This window comes from Stigmatopora nigra, chromosome 22, assembly GCF_051989575.1.
Source record: "Stigmatopora nigra isolate UIUO_SnigA chromosome 22, RoL_Snig_1.1, whole genome shotgun sequence".
NCBI classification, from domain to species: Eukaryota; Metazoa; Chordata; class Actinopteri; order Syngnathiformes; family Syngnathidae; genus Stigmatopora; species Stigmatopora nigra.
In genome coordinates, this window is record NC_135529.1 from 953,546 (window position 1) to 980,685 (window position 27,140).

General features: G+C 37.0%; 1 protein-coding gene and 2 long non-coding RNA genes across 7 annotated transcripts in view; 1 reads left to right on the forward strand and 2 right to left on the reverse strand.

Annotated features, from left to right (window-relative positions):
• Positions 1–938: 938 nt before the first annotated feature.
• On the reverse strand, positions 939–1,999 carry LOC144215688 (uncharacterized). The gene is made up of 2 exons (XR_013330475.1): positions 1,956–1,999; positions 939–1,045 (listed from the first exon to the last, which is right to left on the reverse strand). It is a non-coding gene; the product is annotated as an uncharacterized LOC144215688 (long non-coding RNA).
• A 3,621-nt stretch (positions 2,000–5,620) lies between these two features.
• LOC144215673 (uncharacterized) lies at positions 5,621–20,623 on the reverse strand. The gene is made up of 3 exons (XR_013330474.1): positions 20,441–20,623; positions 19,997–20,289; positions 5,621–5,884 (listed from the first exon to the last, which is right to left on the reverse strand). It is a non-coding gene; the product is annotated as an uncharacterized LOC144215673 (long non-coding RNA).
• LOC144215672 (uncharacterized) overlaps positions 10,913–27,140 on the forward strand; it is a 28,316-nt gene continuing 12,088 nt past the window's right edge. For 3 of the 5 annotated variants that reach the window (XR_013330473.1, XM_077744749.1, XM_077744751.1), the window contains exons 1-3: positions 11,049–11,307; positions 22,737–23,012; positions 25,443–25,517. Coding sequence is in view for 4 of the 5 variants with exons in the window: in XM_077744749.1 (XP_077600875.1) it covers positions 11,256–11,307; positions 22,737–23,012; positions 25,443–25,517 (403 nt within the window). In the remaining variant the exon portion in view is untranslated. The other 2 variants (XM_077744750.1, XM_077744753.1) reach the window with 2 other exon arrangements.

A 27,140-nucleotide genomic window follows, 5' to 3' on the forward strand; every position in this document is an offset into this window, starting at 1 on the left:
GTTCTTATCTAACAAAAAATGCAAGTCACAATCAAAGTTCAAAAAATTTATTCACAAGTAAACATTTGAAGTTCAGCATACTTAAGAAAACATTTGTTGATTAACAAAAAACTGCAAGACACTTAGAAAAAAAAAATGATGGATAAACACTTAGTAAAAAAGGGGGATAAACACTTAGTAAAAAAAATGATGGAAAAAAAGGGGGATAAACACTTAGTAAAAAAATGATGGGGGATAAACACTTAGGAAAAAAAGGGGGATAAACACTTAGTGGAAAAAATGATGGAAAAAAAAGGGGGATAAACACTTAGTAAAAAAAATGATGGAAAAAAAGGGGGATAAACACTTAGTAAAAAAAATGATGGAAAAAAAGGGGGATAAACACTTAGTAAAAAAAATGATGGAAAAAAAAGGGGGATAAACACTTAGTAAAAAAATGATGGAAAAAAAGGGGGATAAACACTTAGTAAAAAAAATGATGGAAAAAAAAGGGGGATAAACACTTAGTAAAAAAAATGATGGAAAAAAAAGGGGGATAAACACTTAGTAAAAAATGATGGATAAACACTTAGTAAAAAATAATGATGGAAAAGAGGGGGATAAACACTTAGTAAAAAAAAGGGGGATAAACACTTAGGAGAAAAAATACAATAAAAAACTGGGGGAATAAATACCTGGAAGAAATAAGATAGAAAAATTGGGCAATAAACACTGAAGAAAAAATAAAATAGAGAATCTGGGGGTATAAACTGAAGAAAAAATAAAATTGAAAAATTGGGGGAAAAATACTTTGAAGAAAAAAATGGACGACTAATCACTTAGAAAATAAATAAAAAGTAAAAACACTGAAACTTCCTGCTCCAGCATTTAATGAGATCCTTCTTACCTTAAATATCTAGTATAAGAGCTGTGGAAATAAATGGCCAGTGAAACATCACCATGATCAACTAGGCAGGCTTTTATTTCATTTGGATTTTCACAAGTACAGAGACACCACCATAAGAGACATCTTCAAGTGGGCAATTGCCAGGAACATCTCGCAGGCCTGTTGCATGCAAAAAAAAAAAGCAAGTTAGATTATATAGAGACTGGTGAAAATTTGCACACAAAAAAAGCATAAGTTAACATACATAGAGCCTGGAATTTCAACAGATGGGCTTAGTTTTTTTTCTTTTAGTTTTATCTCGATGTTAAACAGGGAAAACTTGATTTAACCAAGCCATTTGGGAGTTGCCAAACAATTACAGGATAGAGAAATCCTACAAGAAATTTAATCAACGAGCAAGATAAAGAATAAGTTAATGCGTGCTAAGTGCTATTTTCCCCTTCCCAGACAAGGAATTTCAACAGATGGGCTGTTTCTTTTTTCTTTTAGTTTTATCTCGATGTTAAACAGGGAAAACTTGATTTAACCAAGCCATTTGGGAGTTGCCAAACAATTACAGGATAGAGAAATCCTACAAGAAATTTAATCAACGAGCAAGATAAAGAATAAGTTATGCGTGCTAAGTGCTATTTTCCCCTTCCCAGACAAGCCGATTAAATATATAGACTGACGTTAGCAGCTAGGAGAAAAATAGCTAAACAGTTTTAAAATAAAATCATTACATTACATGCAACACAACAGGAACCAAGTCGTGCTTCTGGATCACATCCTAGAGTGAGCATCTACCCAGCAAACTGTCGGTTGATGTCTCGGCGTTGTTTGATTAAGTTTAAAGTCTTGTTACACGACTCAATAATGGGGAGAAAACGGACAACATGCTAGTTAGCATTAGCGTCTTCGTGACGCTAATGCTAACTAGTCACAGGCGGTTGGGAAAAGAAGCCCAGACTTAAACTGTCGACGGTGTGTTGGACCTGGCATCAAATTAACAGATTTGTTGGCGTTTTGGGCTCAATTGATTCCTGAAAAATCTCCCGATAGCGTGATAAAAAACGTACTTATTCCTTACCTGGCCGGCGTGCTCCCTCGACCGTCAGCACAGGGAGAGGTTTCCGAAAGGAATGGTTACTGCGCATGTGCATAATTATCCCATCTACGTCAGGCGTAACCACGCCTATATTGTCCGGACATATTGAATGTCCTCCCAACTCAACGTCCATGTTTTGAAGATGACGTAATATAGTCGCCGTTTTTGTGGTCTTGACGCTATAAAACAAGTGTGTGTTAGTATACAAATTGGACCAAATATTGAGTGACATTTTTACTTAGTATTTTACATCAACTCACCTTTATTCCAGGCCAACTGACTCCATTACAAGTTGAACATTTGAAACACGGTCAATTTTGCAAGAGAAAATACTTACTATACAAAGTAAAGTAAGGCTTTTATTAGCAAAATTGACCATGTATAGTATACTTAGTCATTTTTGCAAAAAATAAAAACCCTGAGTGTTGCATTGTATAACGTCCAAAGACATAAACAACAGATGGGTATTCTTTAAGATGTTTCGTTTTGAGCCCATATTCACAACACTGTATTTTCCACAATTATTTCCAAAACAGTATTTTTTGTCATCTTCTTGGCCACCAGGTGGCGCCTGCGCTTCTGCGCCGCTTTCTTGTTCTTCTGCTCCTGCTGACTCTCCTAAGAGGTGGCCACACTTAACATTGTCATTTTTGGAAAGTCTTGACTTTACACAGTTGTTTTTATTTAGGGGAAAATTATTACCAACTGGGATTTGAACCCTTTCTGGCCACATGGCAGGCCATATAGCCACTAACAAAAAATATACCACTGTAAGTCACCTTGAATTACGTCATCCCAACGGTCTTTATTCTGCTCATGCCCACCAGAGAACGCACGTGAAGCAAAATTCTCGTCTGGAGCCCTCAGGTTGTTTAACATCTAAAGTAGTAATTTACCTGACAACGTAGTTTAAGACACACCCAATTTACATCCCTTTTCATTATTTGATTGCATGGAATGTGCAAAATACCCTCAAGTCCCGTCATTTATTTAGGACATGTGATGCACCGCTGTATGCCTTACTATACATGCTTTTTTTTATTTATTTAAAAAGCCTTAAAATACCTGGTAATTCTTTTTGTTAAATATGCCTTACTATATATGGACATTATATTAAAAAAGCCTCACTAAACAGGGTCATTAAAAAAACTTATTGTACATTGTTTTTTATTTTAATTTTAAAAAAGCCTTATATTACATGGTCTTTTTATATTTAAAAAAGCCTTAATATAAATGGTCATACAAAAGCTTTACTATATATGGTAATTTAAAATCTATACTATACACCGCCATTTTTTTCATATTAAAGCCTTGGTATATATGGTCTACTATTTTCACATATAAAAGCTTTTCTATACATTAGCATTAAAATAAAAGCTTTACTATACATGGTCATATTTTTAAACAAATTAAACACCTTACAATTCATAATCTTTCCTTTTTTTCCACAGAAAAAGCCTTAATACAAAGTCATTTTTGAACAAAAAGAGCCCTACAATACATGGCCATTCTTTTGCTACAAAAAATATATATTTGTGCTAATTTCTCCTTTTGAAATCTGCACAAATGGATGCATTGATAGATAAGTTAACTGGATATCTGCATTCATCATGCCAGTTTTACACCAGCTGAAGAGCATTCCACACATACTCACACCCACATATGTCACTAACTGTGTCTGTGGGAGGGAGAATCGGCCATATTTTGTGAATTTGTGAAGCTGCTAAGATCTCTTGGAATAGTGGATGAGGGACCAACGAAAACAGAGTGGTGCAATTCTGTTGAATCAGAGCAATGAAATAATGGGAATATTAAAAGTTAGAAATAATGATTCATTGGTACATACGTATATTTTTAAGGTACCTTGAAATGCAAATGAAATAAGTGCCTTGAGATGACAAAATAATGTAAAATGGGATATGCCAGCAAACAGAGAGCAGGGCGCTGAGAACACTGAGCTGCCAACAGGTCTCACCCTTCCTATATGTACGATGTCATATATAATGTGTTGCAGTGTTTTCCAATTTCACACAGCTTGAGATGAGCACTTCTTTACGACTGATGAGAGCACTCATCTTTTCACTCCATGGCTCACCAAGCACCTCCTTCTGTTCAGCGGTCATTTTAATGAACTGCAAATTATCCCAGGACATCGTCAAGTCTCTTGAGGACCTCCATAAAACATGGTTCGCAAGGCCATCTCACAGGCGTGGAAGGCACCCAATCAGGGTCTACAGCCCCTTGAAGAGTGTGGTGATATTACCGTTCGCAAACTAGTTTTAAATGCGTGTTTGGGTACTTTATGAAATGTTACTATGGAAATGTAACTGAGTGTCACAATAAAAACTTGGTGCTGCATCTAAAATAAATCCAAGCCTTATGAGAGAGTTTGTGACTTTGTGTGTTCATTTATTATTATTATTGTTATTACTCCAGGATACATGGAAGTCCACATTTAGACCTGCATGACTTTATGTAATTGTAGCACTACACTGTGTCACAACATGCTAATTAGCAGACCTTAAAGCTACTGGAGGAGATGTAGTGACATAAACAATACTATGTTTGCATGTCTTGCTACTCCACCTGTTGTCAAGGTGCAGTTTCATGAAATAAATAGAATATTTTGAATTTGTGTTAGTATGTCAATAATGTTTTGCAATATATGTCGGCCTTAAGCTATTGCACTTTGTTGACAGTGTATGGAATGTGTATGCAAGCTGGTAGAGCCAGACAAAAGTCACAAAAACATGGTTAAACATGCCACCTGAACACATTAGTCAGGATTTAAACCCAATGACTGCAAGGCAAACCTGAAGAACTTTGCAGAATAAATGTCAAGTGGTAAACCATACTACATATTACCTTTTTTTTTAAAGATCCAAATTCAAAGGCACCTCTGAGTACTTTCAGTTGCTAGGCAACCACAGTGCAATTCAAGATGCTGGGTATCAAAGGCTGGCTGCCTGGCAATAAAGTGGAAGGTGGCCTGACTCACTGCCTTTTCCTGTTTGGAGCTTGCATTACATGGCCAATGGAGGCTCATAATACAAGGAGGTGACCACTGGCTGCTCCTTAAATTCATGATTCCTTTGATGCTCATGAGGCAACCACTGGTATAGTGCTGCACAGCCATGTTTTAAATCAACATATCCAGGAGATATAAAAAGGCTATACACCTCTGTTCAAACGCCAGATTTAAGTGTTGCAACCTAAACCAATTGAATATTATTTGGACCTTTTGGCTATGTGAGAGGGGGTAAACAGACCTCAGATTTAATGTTGTCGCAGAGTATAACGTGACGACAACACAAATCCCTTCTATGAAATTAAGTCGCAGTGAAGTAACAGGAAGGTCGTTTGGCGTGGATCTGCCTTCTACAGGCTGACTGAGGGAGGGTAAGTAAGAAGACAGTGAGAGGTAAGTGATCCATCGTATTCTCGTTGGCATCGGTGAGGCAACTTGCAGTGGCCAGATTGATGGCGCTCAAGGAGGCGGAGAGCTAACAAGTATGAATATGTCATTAATGGGTCTTTCCTGGGAAGACGAACTTGTGGAGAAGCACTATACAATTTTATCATACGCTGCTGAGGGTATGATGACTTCTAGGCTTTTTGTCAAGTCAATGATGACGACAATGCCTATGTCTGATTTTCATTTTTCATTTCATTATAAGGCAGGGGTCGGGAACCTTTTTGATGAAGAGAGACACAAACAATTCATATTTTCCAATGTTATTCCTTGTGAGCCATACTATGAATTTAAAAGTCAAAATACATACACATGTAAACTAGTGTCTTCATTTTTTGGGGTAATTTCACCCCTTTTAAAGTGTGGGGGGAAATAAATATTTTTTAAAAAGATTCTTATGCTGCTGCCAATCAATGAGGATGCATTCCAGAAGAGTCTCCTGCAAAAAAAAGAAAAGACGATTAAAGCAGTTCTAGATGTAAGATCTCATTTCTGTCACCAGCAGTTTCCATATTTTACCACACAGGTTAGCAAAGAGCCAGATGCACTCATCAAAAGAGCCACATGTGGCTCACAAGCCTTAGGTTCCCTACCCTTGGTAAGGTATTCAAATATTCACAGACTCAGTGCCTGGATATGTTCCAAACAAACCACATCAAAGTGTTATTTACTTACTAATTAATACATTTCATTGATGTCTTTGAACAATATATAAATAAGTAAGGTTGCTATTTCAGTTGCATGAGTACAAAAAAGTCTTCCGGCTTGCAGTGTGGAGCAAAAAATGAATACAGTTGCCTTGTTTCAAACTTTTTTGAGGAATAGAGAATGTTATATTTCCCGAGTATAAGAAAAGTACACAAAAATGGTCAGTATTTGGTTTTTGAGTGGGGAACTGTCACAAACTCATGACATTTCATTTTTTCAGTCCTCTTTTGTGTCGGTTATTCTCACAAGAGTTGCCAAAATGCTGAAAGCTATTCCAAGCTATATAGGCAGGAGCTGGGCTACACCCTAAACTTTTTGCCAGCCAATTCCAGGCCACATTAAATGGTAAATGTACTTTTAGAAGAGTAAAAACTATGGACACAAAAGATATTCATATCACAAGGTCTTCCCATTCTTCTTCCTTTGCATCAACCAGGATCATATTTATAAATGATATTCTTTTCATGCTGCAAGATCAAATTTTCTAAAAGTTGCATGGTTGTTTTCAAAGAAAGACAGTCATACACAATGAGAAAAGTCCCAAGGACATTTGTGGAATTCCACACTTAATGGCAGTTCAAGATACAGATGTTTAACTTAAATCATGTTCAAACACACCAAAGCATCCACAATGACTGTTCTCGTTTGACAGATCCTTTGTGTTTGTAGAACACGCAAAGGACAAAAAATAAAAATCACACATTGCAATTTTCACATGCGTTTGTGCTCCACATGCAACATTCCTGCGGCCGACGCAGACGAACCGACTTTGGGCGTCACGCATGTGACTGACAATTTGGACAAAACAAAGACGCTAGTATGAGACGAGTGGAGGGGTGGGCCTTTCTATGACCTCACTCGCTCGTGTAGATGACTTCATTGCGTTGGTGCTCAAGAAATAAGTCTGTTGACATTGAAGATGACTCCACAATTAAATTGTCAAAATATACATAGTACGTGTATTTTTTTTATATACTATAGTAAAAATATAACTGCAGAATAAAGATGGTTTAAATTTTAGTAAAATGATAAAATTTTTGGAATATTTTATCATTTTACTATGATACTGCTTTATTTTGGTGAGGAAAATGTTGCAATTAATTGTAAAAGAAGGAATATGTAACGTTACTATACAATAAACACCACTAAAAAGCTGTATTTTTTTTTAAGAGTCAACTTCAAATCATTTTATGCCCATAAAAAAGGGAATACAATTACTTTCAAATTTAGTTTAACCAATATTTATTTGAATACTCATCTCATACTCTGAACCGCTTTATCCTCACTAGGGATGTGGGGGTGCTTGAGCCTATTCCAGCTGACTTAGGGCCAAAGGTTGCAGGACACCCTGAATTGGTGGCTAGCCAGTCACAGGGCACAAGGAGACAAACAACCATTCACGCTCACACTCATACCTAGGGGCAATTTAAAGTGTCCAATCAGCCTACCATGCATGTTATTGGAATGTGGGAGGAAACCAGAGTACCCGGAGAAAACCCATGGGAGAACATGCAAAGTCCACACAGATGGACCGACCTGGATTTGAACTCAGGTTCCCCACTGTGAGGCTGAGGCTTTACCACTGGAACCTTCAAATATTATTTGAATAGACTACAAAAATACACATCTTTTAAAACCTAATCCTGTGGATGTTAGATGAACAAAATTGCAATCACAACCCAGTCTAAAACTTGTGAGTGTGGGTCTGTGTGTGTGTGTGTGTGTGTGTGTGTGTGAGGGTGTGTGTGTGTGTGTGTGTGTGTCATATTTTGTCTTCAACCTAAACAAGGGAATAAAGATGAAAATTAGGCCTCGGCTACAATGTTACATATATATATGTTCATTAACATGATTCCTTAATATGTGGTGTCCCTTATTAAATAAATCAAACTTATTCTCAAACATATGCTTGGATATGAAAGTATAGTTACTTAAATAATCCAAACTCTGTAATTGCACTCAATATGCAGAAAGTTTTCATATGTTCATAAACCAGCTTGGTGATAGAATATAAATGAATTTAAATACATACTTTTACCTCGACCTTGACCATTTTTGACTCAGGTACAAACTTACAAAAAACATTTCCTTTCATGCATCGTGCAATGACTGTACTTTTTGTGTTTGTGTGCGAGAGAGAGCAAAGCATTTCCTGTTCTATGACAGCGCGCTGATACGAATATCCTCTTGACAAGGCCAATGAGGTCCTTCAAGCGCAAAACGCTCCTCCAACTACTCACACTCCAACGCCATCGCCTCTCTGTGCTGACATCTTTTTTTTTTTTGGCCTTTCATAGCAACACCCCTCACATTTCTCCCTCCTGACGTACTTGGAGAGCAGCTTCCAGATGTCAACATGAACAGTGTCAGAAAGGTGAAAATGCAAGCAGAAAGAGAATAAGTTCAGACTACATAACTGAAGGTTGCTCATATGTCTTAACTATGAATACACAGAGAAAGAAGGAAAGCCCCTTGCTAAATGACCATTATGTATGTATATATTACCAGTTGTGGCAGCTTGTGCTCTGGAAGTCATTAGTATAGTTGAAAGGGGGCTTGCAGGTTGGGGGCCCAGGGAAACATGCCAGGAAGTCAAAGCTGGGGAAATCAAACATGGGGACAGATGTAAGGAGTCAATATATATATATATATTTATATTTTTTGTAGTGTTGCTCAAGCATCTTGCTACAGGATACACAGTGCTTTCTAGATCGATGGGATGTGTTGTTTTGGATTTTGCACGTGGGTGGCTTTTCTACAGCAGCCAGGCCAAAAACATTATAAAAAGGAAAATGATAACACTTAAACCCGTGAACATTTGGGCTGACTCAAAAACATGCTTGTGGGAGCAGCAACTTTTTTAGGTATGAGCACAACACAGTTTTGCAGAAGCCTAATTATATAATAGTTCACCTTCCCTGCAGTAAACCATTATTAATATATATAAGAAAATATCATACACAAAAAAACAAGAATGAAATGACTTTTTTTAAAGTACACCGATTTTACAACTAATTTCACAATCAATAATTTATGAAAATTGAATTGAACTTGTTGTTAGACAACATTCAAACTACACTAGATAATAATCATTCTCACTTCAGGTTTCTTTCTGTTCTTATTAAACCCATAAAACTAATTTTTCACCTAAATTAAGAAAAAATATTTTCAAATTATACTTTGAACAATATCATTTTTTCCAAAAACCAATATTTCTGACGTATTTACTTAAAATAAGTAACACTCCAATTTAAGTTGAAATAAATATGATTGGTACATTTAATCTGAAGCTGTTTTTAATTTTAAAACACAAAAGAACTGCTGGCAATGATATTGTCGACAAAACCTGTGAGATTATCGAAGTAGGTTTTTAAAAATCCTCATGCATGGGAAAGTTTTTTTTTCTAAATATTTCCATGGAAATGCAAAAATATGTGATTTGAGGCTTAAAATAAATAATTGAAGCTTGTTAAAAAGACCAAATTTCCTTAATTTGTTACTTACAATAGCTATGTTTATATAAAACAACATACAATATATCTGTATATTAACATAAAGTAAATAAGTATAAATACAACTCACACAAAAGGGTTTTCCATAACATTGTGATGCCAATGTCACAGAGCCTTGAGTTAAATACATAAACGCTAAAGACTAAATATATAAACACATTTATCTTTATATTCCGTGAAGTAATATAAAGAAGTAAATACAACTCACACAAAAAGGGGTTTTCCACTGTGTGTCAAAGCCAATGTCACTGCACATTGTCCTCAATAGGAGACCAGTTAAATTTCACAAGACACAATTCCCGCGATATAATCCATCCCATAGGGGCTAATTATTTAACCCAAACGGAAACTGTCTTTGTAAGCTTACCCCTGTATGCTTTAATGATGAAAATGATATATCTTCCGAGTGGTTCCGGTTGAAGAAAAGACAGAAGCTAACTAACATTACAACTAGAGCATGCCTATTTACACTTTGGCCAGCTGCCACCATTCACAGGAAATGGGCATATTTGCTTTGTTAAATCTAATATGGTCAGAATTATTTGGGTCAACTGTGTTTTTTTGTATACTCCTATGAAGAAATCATCAGAAAGAATGTAGTCAGTCTATGCCTTTGAGTATTGTTATATACTCTGGTTTAATTACACTCCTGATCAGTTTGTGCTAAATCAATAGTTGTTCAAAATTTGGAATAATCATAATTTTAAGACAAGTGCACACATAGCCATACAGTGGCGGTCAAGTACAATTTTTTTTCTTATCCTTGAATTCAATATGTAACCCTCCCCTCCCCGCCACCCTGCAGCACATGACGAAATAAAATTAAAACAACCATTTATGTCATCAATTCCACCCAAAATATTATATTACGTAGCTGTCATTTGTTGGGATCCTTGAGAAATTGTACATTTGCTCACAGTAACACCCAGTTAACATCAACATTTTATTTTTTTTGATGTATTTTCCTGTCAATTCCCCGATCACAACTATCCCCTTATTGCGAGGGGTCTCAAAAACACCCTAAAAAAACAATCAGATTTGCACGTTCAACATTAAAACTTGAAACCTAACATGATATCCTTCAACTTTCTGGTTGTGGCAAATTGCATCTGAATCTAATCACCACAGACATTGATCTGTAAAACATACTACTTTGTCACAATAGAAACCAGGTGGTAAAAATAGGAACCAGAACATAAGCAATGAGAGAGTGAGAGTGAGCAAGAGAGAAAGAGAGAGAGAGAGCAGGAAGAAGGAGCCTGCCTGCCTTCTGGAAGCAGCATCATCTTTGGCTCTCCGCTCAGCTCCTCCCCTCATCCCCTTTGGCGTCGCTCCCACGCTCCCCTGATCCTCCCCATTTCTCTTGTGGTGCAGTCTGTACGTACGAGTGTGTGAGATGAGAGGGTGTGTGTCACTCTGTGTATGCGTACATGCGAGTACTTGATGCTCAGCGCCTCGTATTTTCTCCCTCTCTCTCTACCTCGCTCTCTCTCCTTCGTTGCAGCTGTGGTGGGTGTGCGGTGTCTGTGACCCTCTCTGTCGCCCACATACTCTCTGGTTTGTACGTTTTCGCCTCCGCTGCAGGAGGCGATGGACGGATTGCGTTTACCTCCGCTCATCGAGGAGGCTTTGGACTCTACAGGTCTGTGCTCTACCTATTCGTCATTCTTCCCGAGAGTGTGTGTGTGTGTTTTGCTATGATGTTATGCTGGTGGCTATTTTTAGCAGGGAAGTGAAGGATGGATAGATGGATGGGTGCATAGGGATTGAGGAGGAGGAGGTCAGGTGGTTAGGAGGAGGGGAGATTAAAATGAGAGCTCATCTGTAACAGACTAGTAGACAGACTGGCGGGCACGTGGAGATGATCTTGATGGAGATGACCCACTGACAGGTAATGGATGAGAGAGATGAGGTTTTTTGGGGGTCTTATTGTGGCCTGTTTGAAAGCTAATGGTCATGTTTTTGTAGCTGTTTGTTGGTTACTTAGTTGAATAGGAACTGAACTTGCTCAAGTCAATGAAGAATTGGGGAGAAAGTCGAGATTGTGTTGATCTTTTTTGAAATATTGTCATATTTAGGTCCTTATTTTAGCTGTTTGTGTGATACTAGCTGGTTTGCATAAAAGCTATATGGTTGATTTTATTAGAAACATTGGCAGAATGAAGGTCAAGGGACAATACATGCAAAAGCAGTGCTAATATGATGATTGTTTGACTAATGCTGTTGTATTAGTGTTGCCATTTTTCTTTTGGGTGGTTTTAGAGTACTATGACTATACTTAATTTATTTAGTTGCACATTTCTGGATTGTAAGAAGTAAAGGTATACAAAGAAAAGACAAAAAGCAGTGTGAATATGTCTAACTTGAAGTCAACATTGCACAATTTCTTCTCTTACTTTTTTTATTGTTTATTCAGTCTTTTTCTGGTTTTCTTGTGAAGCAGTAAATTACATTGGTGGTGAAACTGACCTTTCTGGAAAGAATTGTGAAAAGTATCTATGCTAAAAAAAGCAGTAAAGATCTGGTGAACATTTGGCAAACAGTGCAGCGCTGTTTTTGTTCTACATTTTTGTTGTTGTTTTTTTTTAAAAGCAGGATTACATAAAACCACATCGCAGAGGGGCAGAATTTAACTTTCTGGGGAGGAAGGGTCAAATTGTAATGAAGTATTGGTTAAAAAGGATTGTATTAAATATGTATTACTTTTAATTAATTTTCTTAGTCTTTTTTCTAGCACGACTCTCCAAAAATATAATAATGCAAGCAAATATATAATAATGTAATACTAATAATCCTAACAAGCATGCTGTTCAACTTTGGACCTAGTTTGTATGGTTGTTTGTACCTACATAATATTAACAGCTTTAAAATTCGGACTGCAAATAATATCTGAATACTGTTCAGCAGTTTACTGGTTTAGCAAGGTTACATAAAAACAGAAAAAGTTTGTATTCTTTAATTGTTCGAGTGTTCTTACAATAGGTAGATTAAAATGCTTGTGCAAGAAGTGAGTTTGTGTGCGTGCATGAAAAAGATCAATTGATAACTTGAGAATGTCTGTGCTGTTATTTTGAGTGATGTGAATGAGGAAGTGGGTTCTTGTTCTATTTTTGATTGACATGCAGGAGGAGGACTCTGTCTGTGGAGGGTGTGTTTACTAGGAGGATGTTTATGAGTGCATGTAGAGGGTCTGGGGGGAAAGAAAAACATAGGTCAATAACCTTGTAAGCAGTGTCAAATATGCAGTTTCCTCTTTCTGTGTTTGTCAGTGCCCAAAAAAGAATGATCACAAATATGTAATAGGATTTTATCTTTCATAACCACTGGATTAATGGTTTTTAATTGCTCTTTTTATAGCAGCGAAGAGAAATTCTTTGCTTCTAACATGCTTCGTCTTGTTTACTCCAGTGTGTCTCTTTTCTTTGCCTAAGTTTAACAGAATATATTATTAATAAAAAGCTTTATGGAAGTATGTTTAAATGTATGATAAGGATGGACGAGGTGTGACTAAAAGGAATGTACATGCGCTTCTGTGTACTGTGTTTAGAAACTCGACATTCCAATTGAAGACATTCCAAAGGCAGGACAGAAGTGGGTCTTGTTTTCTTAATTTGCAGTGGTGTTTTTCTATGCAAAAAAATGAGGGTGTAGCGTAAATCATTCACATAAAAGGAGATAAAAGGAAAATTTAAGCACTCTTGCCTCATGTGATTTCTTTCAATAATTATTCGTAAGTACATTAAAGGAGGGGGTTTGTTTCATTTACGACCAAAATCCAGATGGTTGTCTCTTTCCAAAAGTCTAATATTCCATTACAAGAAGGCATTTCTTTTGCACAGTGTCCGTTTAATCAGATTTTAGCCTTCATGTATTTCTGTGTCAATCTAATCTACTAAATTCACTTCCTGCCTTTGCGCAAAAAGCACAAGAGAAACAGCTACAGCTCCTGTTGTAATTTAAACAATGTTAGCAAACGGACTGTTTCTTGAACAAATTAGATTCTTTTTAAGAACCCCAACTGTGGTCTGCATTATTTAATTAAGTTTTGTCATCTTTATAAATAAATGTTTCAATGTTTTTCAGGATTATATACATTAAGCAGAAAAGGAAATGTGCGTTTTGTTGAAAATTTTTGATACAGAGTTGTATAATTTGCTTATTGATTCAAAATCCATCTGATACGATGGCTACGTGTGTTTTTAGTGGACATAAACAGTAAGTGGCTGTAGTGTCTCTCCCAACCACTAGTTAGCAGCACCCAGCTGCTGTACTTTGCAGTCTACCGAAAGAATTGTGCAGAAATGTAGAAATCACGCTTGAACTAAAGCTGGTTTGTACTAAAAAAACGTGATACAAACTGCACTGCCAGATAGAGGCAATAATAAAATTTCCAGTATTCAACGTATTCTACCTCAATATATTTAGGGATTTAAAGTGAAAAAAGCAGTGAATCTCCACAAGTCAAAACAGAGTATAACCGCAAAAGCAAGGAATAGTGTAGGTGTGGGTAAAATTTGCCCTAGGACTATAACGCAGGTTTCATCCTCACGATAAATGGTGTTTCACTGTCCTATACTAAATACAGCACCGTCTGGTGGACACAGTTTGCTGTTGCAGTACTGTTGCCAAGTGTGGATTTGCAAGCTGTTTGTTGTACAATATACCAGCAACATATTGCACCTCCTACGTGCATTAGCAGTGGCTCCCTACTATCCCACTCGACATCTCTCCACAGTGCCTACACACACAAACACACACGCATGAAAACAAACTCAAAACAACCTTTTCTCCTACCTAAGCCCACATATTGCACTCCCGGCCTCCTCTATCCTCGCACTTCTCTCTAGTGTGGTACACCTAAAAGCACTGCTAGCCCTTACAGGATGCACTGGCAGAATTTTTCATGGGTCTCCGAGATTTATTAACAGTAACAGAGTTGGCTCTGCGAACCTTGAGCCACAAAAACCCGTAAAAACATTCACAGAAGCAAAATTCTCATGGAGGGAGCACTAATGAAAACAAACATTTCAGGGGCCCTTGAAGCACCCTTGTTTTTTTGTATTGGCCTTGCCAGTGGGAAATTGTGCATTTGGTAGTAATTGATCCATCTCGCAATACCACTATAACGGTGTAATAATAATCGAATCCATTTCTGATTAAAATCACAATACAGCAAGAAAGTACTTCATGTACTTTATGTCACCAGAAGCAATGCTGAAGTAATATTCATCTATTAACCTGCACAAACATTACACAAAACATCAGATGTTATGATGATTAACCTTCTAACAGCTGGTGTCCAGAAATGTGGACATCACATTTTTGGTTGTCACAAGACTACAATGTTAATTTTTGGAATACTACGTCCACTTATGATGTGGACATCATTTTTCCTCAGAAACTACATCATGTAAAAAGATTTACGCTTTGTTTTTATACTCATCAGGGCCCAATTAGCCTAAATATCAAAGTGAAAATAGAAATGTATAACTTGCAAGAGTCTGGGTCGTGAGATTAAATATGTTTTGTTTGGAATTGACCAATTTTCATCTGAAGAACAAATCAGATGACACAAAAATGCTGACATCGTTGAGGGCCTGCTAGGGCAAATGAGGAATTTGATTAGGAGAAGATACTGCTTGCATTATACTTTAAATTACATGGGTGAGCAAAAGTCCAGGGCAGATAAGAATGCTGTTGTAACAACACAAAGGCTAAAACCGGATTGCCACTGACCAAAAAAAAAAAAACAACAACAACAAAAAAACAAGTAGAAATGTACAGTATTCCATAATTGAGATTCCAAACGACATTTTTTCCATGACCACTTGCATTTCAAAACATCTTTCCCCATCTTTAACCTAATCTAAAATTTAAAAATAGCACAATAATATTTTAAGGAAAATAGACTAATGACAATTAAATATATGTATACATTAGATTTTCAGAAAATATCAGACCATTGGTCCCCCCAAAATAGGATATATAGGTTAATTTTCAAACAATAACTCATGAATATGCGAGAGTGCACTTCATCAACAAAACTAACTACTGTGTAAAAAACTAACACCACAATATAATTAACCAATAAACACCCTCCCATGTGCTCTTTTCCCCTGTGAATTTTTCCTTCACATGTAGCTTGTTTTGGCCTTGGGTGATGTAAATAGCTTGAAAAAAAAAAGATTGGTGTCAGGTGGGAGGCACTGATTTGCAATCAAACGGATTACCGCCACATCCTTTGTTCTCTTACTTTGTTACGCTTCTATTCATATCATCTCGATAAAATAGCGTGTCAGAAGCATGGCTGCACACTGCAAATGCATGTTTATGCCTATGACCCATTTTGTGTTTACTTCCCCTCTTCCCAACAATAATAAGCGCCTCTCAACAGGGTGAAATTCCACCTGCCTCAAATTACATGCACGCCATCGAGGCAGCCAATTAAATAACTCATATTTTACAAGAATTGCAACAATTGGCACTTCTGTGCAACAACTTCATTCTCTTGATATAACAATCCCAGTCCTCCTGTTTTTTTTTGCTCTCATAATATATCCCCCTTTACCCTCCCTTAAAGGAATACTGCGTAATACATGTTTGCCATTGCAGCTCCAACGCTAGTGAGCTGGCTTCAAAGATGCACTGTGCATTATGCAAGACCTCCTACACGAGGAATACTCATTAGAATACTTGGCTGGGTATCAAACAAGGCTTCACACAGAATGGGCTTTTCATAGGGATTGGTCGTTCGTTTTGAATGGTACCCCATCCAACATCTCCTTTGTATCCCTAAAAATAAGCTGTATACACACACACCTGATGGTTTTCTTAAAACCATTCAAAAACCATTGCCAAAATGTCCCCTGAAGCTGCATTCGTTGTACACATCAGAAACAGCTCAATTGACATATCAACAGGTACACATGCAGCAGCTAATGACACCAAACGCAACTGTGCCTATACAAAGATAATTTTTCTCACTATATCTATTGCTAAAGGTTTGCCATAATGTTGCAGCATACTGACAGTAATTGGGAGAGGTTAGAGGTAAGTTGTGTAAGTGTAGCCATTAAAGGGGGAGTGGTCATTTTTTAAATACAATGGTATCTTTACATATGGGTGTACAATGTGAAGTTTTGAAGTTAATGTATGAGCCTGGGCAATTTTTAAATTGGTAAAATAAGCTAACATATTTGTTACAAGTAAGGTTCAGATATGCTGCCACTTGCAAATGGACCAATGGAAGAGCTGAGAGAAAGGGCCTTAGGATTTAAGAAATCTAATCCGTTGTCTGATTTCAACTTGTCTTATCTGGTAATGACCAGTGCCATTCACCTAATACTGGACTGAAACTCATGCAGGAACAATTTTCTTCAGAGTATTTTTCTACAGTTATTGGGGTGTATTTATTCATAAATGGCAAAAGTATTTTTCTACAGTTATTGGGGTGTATTTATTCATTAATGGCAAAAGTATTTTTCTACAGTTATGGGGTTGTATTTATTCATTAATGGCAAAAGTATTTTTCTCCATTTATTGGGGTGTATTTATTCATTAATGGTAAAAGTATTTTCTACAGTTATTGGGGTGTATTTATTCATTAATGGCAAATTGCTGTTTAGTGTGAAATTGTCACAACAGAGAGCCCAGTGTGTGGGAGTGTATCAATCTAATGTGTTGATTTATCAATGCATGTGGGGTAAAGTTTGTACGACATTTTCTTTGGTGGTTTTTACTCTCTTTTACTGTTAAATGTTGATCTTGTTAACACTAGAGTTTATTATGAATTGAGATTTTTACTGCTTTTGTTTTGAATTACCATGCAGGATTAACCTGTACATCAGGGCTATCTAAACTTTTCCAGTGTCTCAATTTTAGTTCCAACTGATCTAATACGGACCGTTTAACCAATAAGATTTCTTCTGAAACACTACAGTTAACTGAATATACACTATTTAAGACAGCAAATCAGCCAAAATGTATTCAATTTATCAATAAAAAAACTGCACCCACACCATACATAGTTTGACATGAATTCAGTTAACACAAAATAGATTCACTGATTTAAAATTCCATTGTCACTAAAGCAAAAAAGGCCACAACACAGCTTTTTAAAATCTCCCCTAATGTACAAATTTAATCTCAGGCAAGTCAACATAGAATGCTGCATGTCGGATGCCCACTAAAGTGTGCCATTGACTGCATTGGCAATGTGTTAAATGCTAAATCTGGATTACACAAGAATGTTACGTGGATGGACACAGTAACTCGGCTGCAAGCTTTCTTTCCGCTCATCATCTTCTGCTACTACTGAACCAGGCGGGACTTTCCAAACTGCCCATGATTGTGTCCAATTTGATCACGAGGCCTGTAGTGAAGCCAAGAGAGATGCTATGCAAGAAACTAAATCAATTGTAGGCTCCAAATTCAGATTTAGGTTGTAAATGTAGGTCAGTACTTTCCCCTGTGTTTAGTAGTAGTGGAAGTATTTCAGTTTTGATAAAGCCAAGATGTTGATAGTTGAGTCGAATATGTAATCACAATTGATATTTTAGTTCTCTCTAACTTGCTCAGTCAAACAAATCAGGACACTCCCTTAACCATTTACTTTTCGACACCCTAAGTTTCTTGCAGACAGTTGGAAAAGAATGTTAAACTCTTAAATCAATACAGTCAAAACAATTTCTGACACACACCCTATACCAAAGGTCGGGAACTTTTTTTGACCAAGAGAGCCATAAACAATTCATATTTTCAAACATTTCTTAAGCCATACTCAGAATTTAAAAAGTCAAAATACATGAAAATGTGAGCATTTATTATTCATCTCACCACTCTGAAAGTCAAAAAAATCTGAATTCTTTTGAGAATTTTTTTTCACTGTTGCTAATCAATGAGTATCAATGAGACGATGCATTCAGAGGATTCTAATGAAGAAAAATGATTTTAAAAAAGGCGCTAGAGATAGTTTCGGTGCCACAGTGACGCTCCCATTGGTGTGTCCAGGACCAGCGGGTCCCATATTATACCACACAGGTTTGCGGAGAGCCACATATGGCTTCCGAGCCATAGGTTCCCTACCCCTGCCCTACACAGTTAGTAACATTACAGTAGAACCTTGGTAATCATTTGCCCAGTATTATATAGTGACGTTGTGCTTTGTCATGGCTTTTTTTTGGGTGAAATTGTCCCAGTTTTGATAAATCATGATACATTCCCAAAAAAAAACACTGCTTGGCCAATTATTTTTCAGAATTGATGCACCATGTTGTGCTGTCACTGAGGTTCCATGTTTTAATGCCAAAAGAAGATTGCCAATTAATCAAATTTAAACTTCATCTGAGATTTCTGAGAGGAAAAGTTGATCGATTAGTTATTAAAGCAATTGTAGCTGCATCTTAAAGCCTTGATATCCATGCAAAATTCAGAAGCTCACATGTCATTCAAAAGTTATTTCCTCCTTTCTTTTAAAAGGCATTGCAACTCATTACAACATCAAAAAATCATAAAACAGCCTGGTGCATTGTTTAAATGAACTTGCGTCGGCAATTATAAGGAAAGATGTGAAGTCAGAGTGATACCTAATTGTGATGGAAATTGTTACATTTTGCAAAAGAGGCAGGCTAGCGGGAGGCACTGAGGGAGGGGGTGACACAGAGGTAGAGAAATAATTAAGGCAAGGAAGACAAGAATCCCATGAGCTCAGATTAAATCTGTGGGACTCACTTTTAATTAGGAGCATCTTTGGTTAATCCTCCCATCAGTCGCCTGCTGCAGTCGACCGTTGTCATACGTTTGCATCTGCACGGCAACTAGGTAGAGATAATGGCGATTTGCACTTTTTGGGGGACAAAAGGAGCTGAATGACAAATTAAAAGGAGGGAGGGAAATGAACCAGAATCATTCATACATACAATTTGCAATTCAATTGCCACATATGCCCTTGCTCACTCTGTGTTTGAGAATCATAATATTCTATGCATAAATTTAATCACATAATCCTTATTTTAGAGCATTTTGGGAGATTTTCAAGACTCAGATTGTGTTTTAGGAAAACATGTGTATTTACAAATATATGTTCATTAATATGTACCGTCCCTTAATTAAATACATCAAATTCAACCTCAAAACTGAATCTACCAAGAGTTGACTTGACCTCTACAAGCAAAAAAGAAAAGGTTTTGTCAACCTTGACATTTTTAGGTGGCAATGAGATCAGCAAATCATGACAATTATAGCAAAACACACGTGCAGGGGTTGGGGAAGTAGCTCACTTTTTACTTGAACCACAAGGGATCCGTGGTCCATGCAGAACTGTGTAAACTCACCATATTGTGCAGGGAAATCCAGGTCTCCAATATCTGTTGGAAGACATCTTTTTAGAGTTGACAGGTGTCCAAAAATTTCCACAAAGGGTCCAGCAGAAGCAGGTTTTCCAAGCTACTAGTGAAAAGGACATTTTCCACTCTTCCATTCTCCACCAATTCGTTTTCTTGCAACTGTGATCAGCTGATTGCAGTCAGGTGCAGCTTGTTTCAGCAGAAACCTGAATGGTCAAATTGTGCATGCTGTTTCAGTTAGAATGAAATTCTGCATGCACTTTGAGGAATTGGTTTGATACCTGTAATGTAAATAGACCAAAGATAAGTCCCCCTGGGAAACTTAAACAGGAATTTAACTGAAGTCACAACTAATAGAAAGAAATTATTTCAATTAGATGTGAAAAGAGGCCTGTTTTCATGGACTTGTGCTTCCTGACACAAAGAACTCACCAAAAACAGCTTTTCCCTTTTAGAGGCAATCTTGTTTTTAGTGCAATTTTCACCGATGCGTAGAGAAACAACACTCTTTACTGTCATGCTCTTGTTTGACTGGAAAACACGCCTTGGTTGGCTTTAGTCTTGAGCACGCAACAGCTGTGTGTGATGTCATTTATTGGCGAGTCTCCAGAATATCAGGATGTGCAAACCTTTTTTCTTCTTTTGCTTTAATACTTCATTAGATTTTCCAAGCAGACAGATGGTTCATCATATTAAAAAATGATTCATAAAACAAACCAAAATCACAAATTTGTTTTAATATGTTAATATTTCTAATTGACTTGTTTAAAACTCTTCAAGCCATTAGTGCATTTCGCCAAATTAATATAAAATTGATAATCGTATGGTTTCTCATCATGAATTCATAATAGTCAACAATTTAATTATAAAATGTGTTAAATATAATGATTTTTTTTACATTTCTGATAAAACTGTATAGATTACATCACAGTTAGATGCTCAATTAATCAATCATTTAAATACAAATCTGTCAATATGTAAGATTATTATCATATAGAATTATAGATTTCATTTTTATTGAATTAGGTAACTATGATTTAAAACTTAATGCAATTATTTTTGGAAAATACAATATATACAATTATTTAACATCCATGTACATTAACCAAATTCAACACTTAATTATTGTCAATAATAAGAGAAAATCCATTTCATAAATTAATGCATTTAAAATATTTGAGTTTATTAATATCATAAAATACCTACATTTTACAGTATTTTAACAAATGTGATTTAAAAAAAATCTTCCATTTTTTTTCAATTGTTAATATATTTATTTTAAAAACTGAATTATTTAAATGTATCAGTGAATAAAAAATGACTACTAATGACTTGATTATGATCCCACTGTTAGACTGTGTTCAGCATTTAATTATATCTGGAGTGAAAACGAGGAAACGACTTGTGCGAGGTGGATTTGTCACAACTATTATGAATATTAACATACTACATTGCTATGTGGTGAGTCAGAGTGATGACTTCAGCATACCCCATTTACCCCTCCACTCTACATTATGATAGCTCTCTCCTGTCACCTGCTGGATTAAAAGGTTGAGACAGGATGCAGCTTTGTAGACTGCAGCAAAAACATATTTTGCAGTGGTACAAATACTTACTGCTTGAGTCCTTATTTTTCTAATTACTTTTTTTCCACAGAACGTTCTGTGCATCATGAAAAATCTGCCAATGTAATAAGCAATGCGAGGTGACCCGGCCGCTCGAGTGGTTAGCATGTCGGCCTCACAGCTTTGGAGCCCTAGGTTCAAATCCAGGGCGGTCCACCTGTGTGGACTTTGCATGTTCTCCCCCATGTATTAGTGTATCCATGAATGGTGGTCTGCCTCGTGCACTGCAATCATCATTGGGATGTCCCCTGCCTTAGGCCCAAAGTCAGCTGCAATAAGCTCCAGCACCCCCGCGATCCTAATTACAATAAAGCAGTTCAGAGAATGAATGAATGCAATTTTGTTTTTCAGGATGGTCAGAGTCAGTACTTTTTTTTGCATTCTTTTTATCCCAATACAAAGCAATCTGTAATCCTACATATTCATACAGCTTATGCCCACAAGGGTCGCGGCGGGTGCTGGAGCCTATCCCAGCTAACTCTGGGCATGAGGCAGGGGGCACCCTGAATTAGTGGGCTCCCAGTCACAGGGCATACGTAGACAAAGGACAACCATTCACGCTCACACTCATACCTAGAATTCAACCAGCCTGCCCTGTAAGTTTTGGGGATGTATGAGGAAACCGGGGTACCCGGAGAAAACCCACACAGATCCGAGGAGAGCATGCAAACTCCACAAAGTAAGGACCGACCTGGGATCGAACCCTCGACCCCAGAACTGTGAGGCCGACATGCTACATATTCTTTAAGTACACTAAAATGTGTACTTTTACCCTCTCTGCTTCTATATAAAGTGTATTTACCATCAGTCCAAAATGTCTTTCCTGTACTTTGCCTTGACGTCTTTCTCGGCTCCATTCTGTCAACCATCCCAGCTGCAGCCATGATGAAAAGGCAGCAATACTTTGAATATTCAAATCAGGGCCTCTGTTTCTACACAAAAAGAGGATTCAAAGACGCTTTTATCACAAGAGGGTGCAATTGATCCAGAAGACAATGGCAGGCCTCGCTTTTAAAGTAGAGATGGAATGAAAGAGTTGGTGAGAGCAGGCTTTGTCACCTCCTCCATCAGATGCTTACCGATCACTTTCATGTCTCCTTCAGATGATCTGAGCGAGCTCAAAGCAGACAGTAGTCCCCCCGAGGAGCACATCAGCGCCAAAGAGAGGGGCGTGCTGGACCAGGACGACGAGAAGCAAGAGATGGAGTGCGAGAGAGCTCACAAGGACGAAGATGGGGAGGACGAGGAGGACAAAAAGGAGCTGAGCGAGGAGCAGGAGCTGGAGGAGCTCAGGGCTCAGGTCCTGCAATTGCTTCTGGAGCTAGAGGACGCCAGAGAGACGTCCAGTAAGCATCAGGAGAGCTTCTTGGAGCTGCAAGGTAAGATCCACATGAGTTTTTTGGGGGACTGACCCAATGGGGGCGCTGTTCATCTTTCTTTAACATTGTCTGCTCAGAGAAGCAACCACCTTAGTTCACAATCACTTATTGGAGAGTTTGCAGAATCCTTAATGAAATATGTTGCCAATTGCCCTGAAAATGAAGTACTTTTGAAGTACATAAATTAGATTATAAGGTACTTTAATATTTACATTGTGGATGCCTTTGAAACGGAAATGTCTAAATTTCCTCCAAATTTCCATTATGTGCCTAAATGAAATTTATTATAGTATTTGATAATATATAACTTTAATATATTTAATATATATTTTACTGCAGTTGTATTTTCAACACTGGTTAGGAATACTGGTGTTATGAAAAACTATAAGATTGTCGACTTAGAATAGACTTAAAGTAAAAAAAATAGAAATCCATATATAAACAGTCTAGCTGTTTTACTTCACTAAACAGATACATGTATTTACAAAATTCATTACTGTCATAACTTGTCTTTCTAGAGTTTACTTCACATAATAAATGTTTTATGAAAATTGTGACAACAAAAATGTTATAGTACCATGCAAACACTTAAAGCCATCAATTCATGCAGATTTGAATTTAAGTTAAATGTTTTCATACTATAAAAACACAAATAATAACTAATCTTGATAATAAACAACCCACCCAAGTTGTGTAGAGGTTAACTCACCAGAATATCATGAACTTCTCCAAAAGTATCCAACAAGTGTCACCACTGAAGTTTTCTGCAAAAGATTTAAAAATGTATGTCAAATCCCAAATAATTTATGTCGAGCAATAATTCATAACTCTGCAGCTCAAGGAGCAACTCTAATAATAATAACATAAGAAAATACCTCCAGGACAGTGCTGTTTTGTGTGATATTCATTTTGTAGCCTACAGTTTGAGAGTGGTGCGCCACTATTATTCTTGTTTAAGAACGTCATTGCTCTCCTATTAAAAGCAACTTGACCGTCTCAGCTTGCACTGCAGCTTCCTTAAACAAACTGATACATGTCATCTATATATTGGCTTTGATGTCATCTTTTTACAGTTATAGAAAGGCCTTCTGGGTAATGACCTGCAGTCGTTTCAGAGGTGTGTGTGCGTCATGCCAACAGACATGGCTGTTTGTGTGTATGTGTGGCGGCAGCGCATTTTTGGAACAACTGTGTACGCACAAGAGAAGCTTCCAGGCTTCCCGCTGGGGCGCCTCAGCTGTTTCTCCATGCCAACTGTTGGGGTTCCTCAGGGAACATTGTCAGCGAATGACATAAGGTGGATGGGGGGGATGGAGGTAGTGGTTATCCCGGCTACGGTGGCAGTGTTTCAGGGTGCCAATGATGCGTCACTTACTCACATGGGCTGCGTGACATGAGCTTAACATAAATGACAATGATATAATTGAAATTAAGTTGGGATTTCTCCTCCTCTGAGGATTTGCAAAATTTTCCCTGTTGCGCAAAATGCTGTGCATGTCATATCATTCTGGCTGAATTTTGTACTCATTAATAGACTTTAAAAAACACTAAAAATTGTCAATCAAATATGATCAAGTGGAGTGAAAAAGGATTTTTGGAGTCAAATGTCATCTATGTGGGGGAACACTTGACAGAATGTAACAGATGGAAAATTAGATGGGATTTTGGGGCCATCGCATAAACAATAAAAGTCAAAAGAAAACCCATTAGTGGGGGTCTCGTTCCTCTAGCTCAGGGGTCGGGAACATTTTTGACGAAGAGAGCCACAAACAATTCATATTTTCCAATGTTATTCCTTGTGAGCCATACTACGAATTTAAAAGTCAAAATACATACATGTAAACGAGTGTATTTTCATTTTTTTCCTAGTAATTTTTTTTAAAGTGGAAAAAAAATATTTTTTAAAAGATTCTTATGATATTGCCAATCAATGAGGAAGCGTTCCAGAAGAGTCTACTGCAAAAAAATGACGATTAAAGCAGTTCTAGATGTAATATCTCATTTCTGTCACCAACGATTTTCATATTTTATCTCACAGGTTAGCAAAGAGCCAGATCCACTCATCAAAAGAGCCACATTTGGCTCCCGAGCCATAGGTTCCCTACCTCTGCTCTTGCTAAAGACATGTGTAGTACTATGTGGCTTTGACGATTTCAATTATTTTGTGTCCAAAAGGAGATATGTTGATTCCCAACCTAAAAAAAAGAATGGCATACCTTGTTTTAAGCTCCTGTAATCCACATACATACACTTGCTCACACAAAGCCTGAAAAGTTGTTTTTGCCCCTTAGTTCTGCTTCAAGGACAAACAGCTTATCGAATTGTCATCTTTCAGTCCGCCTGCTGAATTGACACGTTTCTCTTATCTCTTTTCCCATTTCCTACATCTCCCTCCCTTTCCATTTCCCCTCCTCTTCTTTTCCTCCATAGGGCTGTTGGAGGATGAGCGCCTGGCCTGCGCGCATCAGGCTGAAGCCTTCACTCGACAGATCCAGAATCTGCAAGGTAGAATATTACAAAAACTCATTTAAATTAACACATTTCTGCTAGAAAAAAACATCACATTTACTGGCTTTAATATACAAATGTTAATTTCTGAATCTTATTATCAGAATGTAGTAAGGTTATGATCAAAAGTAAAAAATGTACGAGATAAGAAACACTTTCAGCCCCTTATTGTCAGCTGTGATATATTCAAGCACCCCCACATCGCCTTTGGCAAAGAAAATGAATGGATGTTTTGAAATATTGCATCTGGAGAGTCTTTTAATTCACAGTTGAAATAGTGAGACACAATTACATTACATAATCTTGTTTTTCTCCATTTTTATACTTTGTTATTTACTGTCAGGTTCAATCATTCATTTTCTATACCGCCCATCCTCGAAAGGGTTGCGGGGGTTGCTGGAGCTTAACCCAGCTGTCTTGGGGGGCTATTTACTGTTAGGTGAAAAAAATAATACTGTAATACAAGGTTTTTGGTGCAGTGATGCCCTTAGCTTCTGAACATAATCTAGTCTTCTAAATTCCAAATATAGTTATTTAGCACATTACTTTTTAAAATATTCTAATAAAGCAACTATGTCACCCCTCAGTAAATTCTTGACGTAAATGTTCCCACAATGAGGAAATAATTCATAAGCACAATGTCAGGAGACCCATTGGTTGGACTGAATGTAGAGTGGATTGCTTTTCAGGACTTGACTGAACTAGCACACTGGGGGAAAAACAATTGATGACCTAATTTTAGTACGATGTGTTTGAACACTACAAGAGAACATTTAGGATAGACTAAATGGACTATGAGGGATAAACAATGTATGCAGTGGGAAGCCGCATCTGCTACAATTCAAGAGAAATGATGTCAGTCATTGCATTTTATTGTGGTCGTTGTCTCTTCAAGTAGAAACCACACACACATACACACGCACAACAATTTGAAGTGTTCAATCAGCCTGCCATGCATATTTATTTTCCTTTTTTTTAAGGATGCATGCAGTGTTTGAAAACAAAGTAAACTATTTAATTTTGTTTACATTTTTAAAGACTCATTTAAAGCAGTAAATTGTTTTTTTTTGTTTATTTATACTATTTGTTGACTTTTTTATAGTTGTTTTACCAGTTGTTTTACCATAGTTGTTAGTATGCATGTGCATTGACAAACATCTGGAAACCAATTCAGGGTGTACCCTGCTAAATACACTAGTATCTGAAGGATAGTTGCATTGTCGGCAGTGTATTGTATTATAATATAGTATATATGTATTCAGGCTATTAGAGAATTAGGGAGTATAATAGTATTGTAAGAAAAAGTAGTATATGATTAGTATTTTTTCATTTTCTATGTTGTTTACCCATATGGGGCTTAAGGGTGTCAGACTCGGGTTGATTCGCAGGCCGCGTTAACGTCGACTCGATGTCATGGAGGCCGGACCATTTTAGATATAATATTTAGATTTTTTTTAATAAATGGATTAAAAAAACTGGATCAAAAGCCCTGAATATTTGTTTCTTTAAAGAGCTAAAACAATGTTTATTTTATCTTTTTTTTTAAATATATTTTTAAATTTTACGAAATGATTTTGAACTAAAAACACAAAGAATTGATTAAAAAATTACAATTATTGA